Genomic DNA, 8,162 nt, shown 5'->3' on the forward strand with positions numbered 1-8,162 from the left:
CTCAATCAAGCAATTCGGTTTTCATTCCACCCGAGTGATACGTCGAGGAAAATCACAATATGTAAATTCAGATGGACATGATTAAATGAGACGTAGACAGATCCGAATGATGTAATGAAAAGAAATACGAACGCCTTCTTTTCAACACAAAACCTATTCATTCGAGACTGGTTCGCACTCCTTCCCGCAGACGGCGCCACGAACGGTCGCGCTTGCGTTCTAAGCTCCTCTGCTGTCCGAACTTCGTTCTAGCTTTCCTCCTCACCCCTCAAAACGAATCGAACCGTCGTAGGATCTGTGTCGTTCAGAGATCCGCAAATTTTGAAATCGCGAATTTATAGTTTTTCTGCAATCGTAGTACTTCGATTAAAGTGTTAATTAATAACAAATGGTTGTGTTAGAAGGTGGCGGAATGTTGTCTTCTTCTGGGAATCAGTACCTCCAACCGGATTACCTTTCTCCATTGCCAACCACGGTAAGTTTAAATTCGTAACGAATTTTTTTTCAGTTTCTGCGAAGAAAAAATTTAAAAAAATGCAAACTCTTTCTTATCTTAGTTTTGAAATTAATGATTTACGCGTATATTTTATTTTTTCAAATTTATTCAGCGAATCTTGGTTGTTTCTGTGTCCGACGGAAAGCTTCAATCATTTATATTCTTTGACTTCGATTTAGTTAATTTCACTTGAAATAAGCTATATATTGGAATTGACGATATTTCTTAATGAACTACGTATTACATTTGAAACATAGAATTGATTTAATTCGGCAAGTTTAGTTTTTCTTCAAATTAAGACAATTTAGTAATTCAATTCTTTAAACACAAAGCTCAATACGCTAATACTATTTCAATTTTTAAATGTAGTTTGTCCATAAGATCATTCCGAAAGTTTTTTTTCAGTTTATTATTGGGAATTATAAGAAGTTACCTGTTAGAATACTTCATTCATCGTATATTTTTTCAAAGATGAGATACATGTATTTATATTTAGCTGATAATTGTCTCATTGAGTTTAAGGATCAAATAAGACGATACAAATTTTGTATTACTGATGTGTACTTGTGTAAAGAAGATAGTTGAAACTTGCCGTCGGTGAATTGTGTAGTTGCTACAGTTGAAGTCCCACTTTCTCTCAACAACTTTATATCTCAACTTCTTATACCTACTTATCGTAATGATTTATAGATATCTATTTCTCATTTACCCAAAGAAACGTAAATTTAATTTGAATATACAACTGTGTCGAAAAAGTACCTGAAATTGGTTCAATATGTTATTATTCATCCGAATTTATAATAACGCCTTCAAAGCAGAACTTTTTCAATTTCAGAATCGACGTGAAGTAGCCATTTCAGGGAAATAGGGTGGTTCGGATGGATTTGTTGAGTTTTGACCAAAAATTTGTTATCGTGGTGGAGAAAACCCTTGATTTTTTTTTCCATCTAAGTTTTTTCTCAAAATTTCGATATGTTTACACAATTTATATTCAATTATTTGGTCCCGAATTGAGATTTAATTTCGTTTTTTATTACAGTTGGATGCGAAAAAGAGTCCATTGGCTTTACTTGCCCAAACATGCAGTCAAATAGGAGCCGATTCTCCATCATCAAAACCCCTGATTTCTTCCGTCGATAAACCGAAGAAGTCCACCGAAAACACCCGATCATCCCCAGCAGCTGCCAGGGAAAAGAACTCGCAGAGATCAACACCTCCCGAAACCAAACTTGGCTTCAAACCCTACGAATCCGGCAACATCTCCAGAAAATCCGAAGAACGTCCATCCTCCAAATCCGGCAGTCTAAACGAAGAAAAAATCGAGTCCAAATCACCGGAACGCAAGTCTTCAGTGTCACCGTCCAGCAGTAGCACTTCTGCCACTCCAGTACCAGAAACCGGAAAGATCTCTCCTTCCGGTGCTTCCGCTGAAAAATCTTCGAGTCCTCACGCGAGTGGTGCAAGTCCGATCATCCGCTCCGGTCTTGAGATCTTGCAAGGACACAAAGACACTTCCCTGAGTGGTTTCAAGCCAACCTTATCATCTGGACTAAGTGGCGGTTTGAACGGACATTTGAGTTCTTTGTGTTGTCCCCCTGGTCTTGAGCATACCAACCCTGCCTTCCGGCCTCCGTTCTCTGGTGCTTCTTACTCCCACCACGCGGCTATGTTGGCAGCTGGTTATGGTTCGCCTGGACCTTACATGAGTTACGCTCGTGTCAAAACACCTACTGGTGGAGAGGCTTTAGTACCAGTGTGCAGAGATCCTTTGTGCACAGGGTGCTCGTTGAACATGCACAACAACCAGTACCTTATGGGTGGAGGAGCTGGAGGCCCTTGCCCAAGCGGATGCACGCAGTGTGACCACCAAAAGTACAACCTAGCAGTTGCCATGTCTTTGGTACCACCTGGATCAGTGCCATCATCTCTAGCTTACTCCCAGTTAGGACGACCATACATTTGTAATTGGATTGCTGGTGATAACTATTGCGGGAAAAGGTTTGTTACCTCTGAAGAACTCCTACAACATCTTAGGACACACACGAGTGGTTCAGATGGTATCCCAGTGACATCAACAGCTTCTTCACTTTTGAATCCACATCTTTTCTCATCGGCGGCTTTGCATAGATCTGGTTATCCAAACCCACCTTTGAGTCCTCTGTCTTCGGCAAGGTTTCATCCTTATGGCAAACCAGCCCTTCCGACCAGTTTGGGAGGTTCTCCCTTCAGTGCTTTTAACCCCACGAGTTTGGGACCTTACTATTCACCCTACGCGATGTACGGCCAACGTTTGGGTGCTGCAGCAGTCCATCCATAGTAATCCAAGAAGCAAGTCTTGATTCTCGAGACTGCCGACTCTAAAAGTACTACTGTGATAAAATGTATATAGTCATGAAGGATCTTGGAAGAGGTCTCAAGTGCAATCCAGAGAGAAATTTAAAAATTAACTGTATATAGATTTTATTTTATCGATTTATGGTTAATTTCCGTTAAATTATTGTTTCATATCGATTACTTAAATGTTAAGTTACTCATATTTGTATAGACCTGTAAGTATTAATGTTGATTTTAATGATGCTTTAATAAAACGTTTGTAGAGTTACATTAAATAATGTGTTATTGAATCCTTATCCCAGGTAGAAAATAAAATCTCATAATTATGAATTGCACAATTCATTGAAAGTCATTGACAGGTGAAGAAATTAAAAGGGGTTTCATTGAGAAATTTCGAAAAGAAATATCAGAAAGAGAAATATAAATATGAAGTCTTGAAAAATGAGTCTTCCTATCTTGAAACCAATCAATTTTTAATTTATACTTCATTTCTTAGTACTTTGGGATCATTTAACTTCCCAGAACAAGTTTCTTTCAGATTAAGTAATGAGCAAATTCCTTAGGATTGTTGAAATAAATCAATAGTTGAATGTCTTTTGTGAAATGCTAAAAGCTTGTCTTTCTGTCTGTCATACTTGCCAATTAGTCGATGAGAAGTGATTCATTTAATGTTTTCAAATTAATTAATTGAAAAATTTACCTATCAAAGATTAATATACTCAACATTGAAATAAGTTGTACTTACAGACACAAAAGAATAAGACATTATGTATAATAATAACACAGTGTACCCCAAAATAATGGAAAGATCTAAGTGAAAGTTCACAAATTACTTCCATAATAGGATATGTCACAGTTAGTGGCATATTCATTATTACAAAAAAGAATAGATTTGTCTGAACCTGTCGAGAAAAATCTGATTGTTTTTCAAGATCGTCATTCCATTTTTCGGAATTCTATGATAAGTTCTACCTTTCCTTTGAGCTTCATCTTTCCAATATGCGGATACTTCATCAAAATTTCATAGTAGAAGTAGGTACTACTATGAAAATACCGAAGGAATTTGTTAACATGGCCATCCGGATTTCCAGATATTTCACTAATTGATCCAAACTTAAACTCAAATAAGATTACATAAAACATTCGAAACTCAACACATTAATTCTGGGATTAACCATTCATGCTAATGACATATACTAAATTAAATTATTATTGAAATAGCCCTAACAATTTTAATGTTCTTATTACGTCAAATTTAATCGAATTTTCGAGAAGAAAATTACACCTAATAGATAATAATTCAACGCATGGACATATAACGATATAACCTTGCTACGTGTTCCTTTGACAACACATTCTCCATCAGTCTTTATTCAGTTGGAAAAAAATGTATAGCAAAGGTGTTGAGGTAATCAACGCCTAGTAATTTAATTAATAACAAGGCGTGAAAATTATCGTAATGTGAAGTAGAAACTGAGTCAATGCATTATAACACGGAAATTATGCTAATATTAGGTCTATTGGCATTCGTTGTGAAATAAGAATAGAAAGTTCCTCGGAATAAGATGTTACACATTAAAATAGCGATAAAATATGACACTCTTGAAAAATGTGTTGACATCGATGCTAAGAAACATGGAAACAACATCAATAAAAATAAATTTCACAACTTCAATGAATCATTCACACAAATTAGTCTGATGAGACAAACATCCACGTATTTTTTCTCTAAATGAATATAAACTTCTCTTTTGACATATTCACTGACGCAAGCACGCATAATTCTTTTTGAGTTTTCCTAAATATGTGAATCATTGTTCTTGGAATTGGTTCGAATAGGTGGGATTTCAAAACTTGGGATATTTCACATAATATTTCCAGATGGCTTTTTAATAAATATTAGGAAAGATATATTTCTAAAATATTAAAGCTTGAAAAGACATATGTGGAAAATTTTCTCGACAGTCACTTAATAAGGCTTTAGTAAGTTATTCATAATACAAGTGCAGAAGGCATTGATATTCTTCCACGAGTTCAAAATTCAAAAACGAGCCACGAAGTGGCGAGTTTTGGAATGAACGAGTGGTAGAATGAGCCTTCTGTACGAGTATTATACATTATTTTCTCTAATTCATTGCATTTTCATTGAAATTAATGAAATATTTCCATAAATATATTTTAGTGATTTTTGCATTGAAAAATGTTGGTTGGCAGAACTGATTTCTTTAAGGCAAATTGATGAATTGACAGATAAAGCCGTGGCGGAAAGTTCGGAGTACCAACTAGGATAATAAAATATAACCATGAAAACTGTGCGTTTCTGATATATTCTCGCACGATTTTGTTCTACAAGATGTGGAAGAATGAAGGGAATAACCACAGAATTAGAGAAAACACGTTTATTAAATTTAAAAAAAATGGTAATATTTTTCTTTTCCTAGCTCTTAGCTAAATATGATTTAGAACATTTCGTATTATCTGAATAATTCTGTCTTCCAAGTTGTTTCTTCAAATGTTAGGAAGTGATATTTCAGAAAACATGTCTACCCTTATCTCCCTCAGAAAGACAATCTCCCTTGTCTTGTAACCGGAAATAGGAACTTACCTAATTGTTTTGTCCTCTTTGGGCCCGATGTTCCCAACTGATAAAACAGTGACAAGTTCTCAAGTACCTACCTAATGGGTTTTAAGGTCTTCTTTCTGTAAATATAAGTGGGTTATAATTTTCGCCTTTCAGACTGCAATTTAATAATTTAGTAGAATTAGATATTTAAAACAACATTTGGTTTCCAGAGAAATTACTTGAACAATTTTTATGAAGATTTAATATTTGGAATCAAACAATGGAAAGTGATAAGTGAAATCTTGTTGACACTCGAATGGAATTGAAACTTGAAGAGCTGTTTAGACTCAATAAATAAATCGTACTATAAGTAGTTCATAATTGCCACATTGTATTTTTTCTATGGAATTATTTTTTTTTTGTAATTTACGATATTACAGATGCTTGTTTCGTTCTAAGTGGTTAGATTTATTACTTGTTCCTTCAACTAACTACAAGTAATTCATGATAGCTCATTGCAATTAATTTCATAATATTGCTACTTCACTTGAATGGTCTACAAATCAAGCATGATAATTGACACCAAACAAAGGAAAATTTGTCACAGACGTTATATATTACATCAATCGAAATTAATAGGTAAAACGATATTTGAAGTGCATAATGACAATCGCGTTAAGAAGTTGATATCCTTGTGGTTTGGAATTTCTCAAGATTTCATTACAATGAAATAAGTATTGAATTACTTTACGTGAGTTGTATCGATAAATTGCAAAGGTACAGTTATGCATGTCATCTAGGAGTTTTTCTCTGTAACTGGATGATGAATTTAGAAGAAAAACGTTTAAAAATATGCATACTCTCTCTAATGATGGAACTGCTATAGAACTATGTAGAAAACTGGAAGAAACTTAATAATAAATGTCGATATTTGATTTTGAAATAAGAAAGAACATTGAAATTTTCCATATTCATCAAACCATGGGACGAAAGCATTCTTCAAATTCAATTTTCGATAGAGTCTGATGGTTGAGCTGAAAAATGCCGTTTCTTACAAGTTATCTAGTCATAATAGGTGAAAAAAAATCATTTTTGGAATAGCTGAACATTTTAAATTACCTTTTGTATTGCATTGAAGGATAATGAAATTAAAAAAATGTACTATAATATATTTCATATGAAATATAAATAACTCTATGATAACTGAAAAAAAAACCTTAATTTTTGGACAGCATTTTAGTTTATTATTTTCAATGAAAAATTACGTAATTTCTTCTGGGAAAAAAATTCCACTAAAACATAGTTAACGTTTGATGTTTCGTTTCATTGAAATTCTAATGATTTTCTTCATGAGAAAAAGGATTCAGAAAACTGACATTAGGTACCTATCGCTTTCAAATTGAGAATTGCAAAACAATAAAGATGACAAATTGGTAATTTCAGGGATTTTTGAAATATTGTCTGTACCGACATCATCTTATTGTGCTATCCAAACGTTTACTGTTATCTTCTCATTCTATTTTATGAAAAGGAATAGTGAATCATAAAACTATAAGGTCGGGATGTTACAGGGGCAATTTGATCATTTTTCCATGGCCTGAATTATAGTCCATATTTCAGTATCTCAATATTCACTCTAACTTTCGTTTTCATCTTTTCAAAATTCTGTGAAAAAGAAATAAAATTCAAACAAGTTCTCCCAATACCACCCATATTGCTTACAAATCCCTTATCGTAAAGCCATAAAGTTGCCATGATACCAGGCTAATTTTCTAGTTTATGAAGGGTGGTCATAAATCTTTGGGCATTCCGAAAAGGTTGCCGAAAACGACCTTGTTTTGTGCCTTTATTGCAGTATTACATGCCGAATTATTAAGTACTTGGTACTGACATGATACCCTGCAACTTATTCTTGAAATGAATAGTACCTATCTCACTTAGGGATTGATGCTAATTGCGTAGAGGTAATAAAATTGCAATAGGAGAGCACTTTCAATATCATTTACACTTCTAACGTAAACTTTCTCACCTCTCTTTGTAGGTACTGCAGATCGTTAAATAATTTGAATTTATTTGTGACAGATTCCAAGTGAGAAAGTAGAAGTAGTAAATATTCAAAATTTGCAAAAAAAGGACCTGGAATTGGCCAATAAAACACAATATTATTCATTCATTTTCTTGATCACCTTCGAAGTACTAAAACATGTTTTAAACGCCTTCTCAGAAAACGATTTCTCTGCTTACTAGGTTTTTACAGAAGATTTCAGGGATTGCAAAATATGAACTGTGATTATTTCATTATTATTGTATCCATAATGGTCGAAAATTTAGTTTACTGTTTTTCGAGAAATTGATATTTAAAATAGGGTTCACTATACAGGGTGATCCACCGGGATGGTCTATGAGACGTTTATGTCAAACAAACCATAATTTTTAGCTGAAAATTTGCTTATTGGGGTTGGAGACAATGATCTTTCTCTCTAAAATATTTTCAGATCTCTACCACTTCCGGTTATACCGGAAACAGACTATTTATATCAAATGGCACATTATTGCATCATCAGATAGCCTTTTTGACGACAATTTAGGCAATATGCCATACCTTGGGTATAAGCTCAACGGTTCGTGAGTTGATGTGATTCTTATGAAAAAAATTGTGACGATGAGGACACACATTTTCTTGAATTTTTCGGCAGAAAAAGCTTTTTTCGAAATTTTTTTTCTTTTTCGATTCTGCGAATACGTAGTATTATAAGACTGTTTGTGGTT

The 8,162-nt window shown here is 34.0% G+C and overlaps 1 protein-coding gene across 1 annotated transcript; it reads left to right on the forward strand.

The window, feature by feature from the left end:
- The first annotated feature begins 252 nt into the window (after positions 1 to 252).
- Positions 253 to 3,105, forward strand: LOC123674794 (zinc finger protein Noc). The gene is made up of 2 exons (XM_045609880.1): positions 253 to 475; positions 1,536 to 3,105. Exons 1-2 carry the CDS (start codon positions 389 to 391, stop codon positions 2,811 to 2,813), a joined length of 1,365 nt encoding a protein of 454 aa, XP_045465836.1. The 5' UTR covers positions 253 to 388; the 3' UTR covers positions 2,814 to 3,105.
- The last annotated feature ends 5,057 nt before the right edge of the window (positions 3,106 to 8,162 follow it).

The sequence above is a fragment of the Harmonia axyridis genome, chromosome 3 (assembly GCF_914767665.1).
Source record: "Harmonia axyridis chromosome 3, icHarAxyr1.1, whole genome shotgun sequence".
NCBI classification, from domain to species: Eukaryota; Metazoa; Arthropoda; class Insecta; order Coleoptera; family Coccinellidae; genus Harmonia; species Harmonia axyridis.

Bases quoted from the DNA above. Each gene is read 5' to 3' on its own strand.
- LOC123674794 (XM_045609880.1), top strand. From the start codon at position 389: ATGGTTGTGTTAGAAGGTGGCGGAATGTTGTCTTCTTCTGGGAATCAG. The intron at 476-1,535 runs GTAAGTTTAAAT...TTTTTATTACAG, and splicing joins TTTCTCCATTGCCAACCACG to TTGGATGCGAAAAAGAGTCC.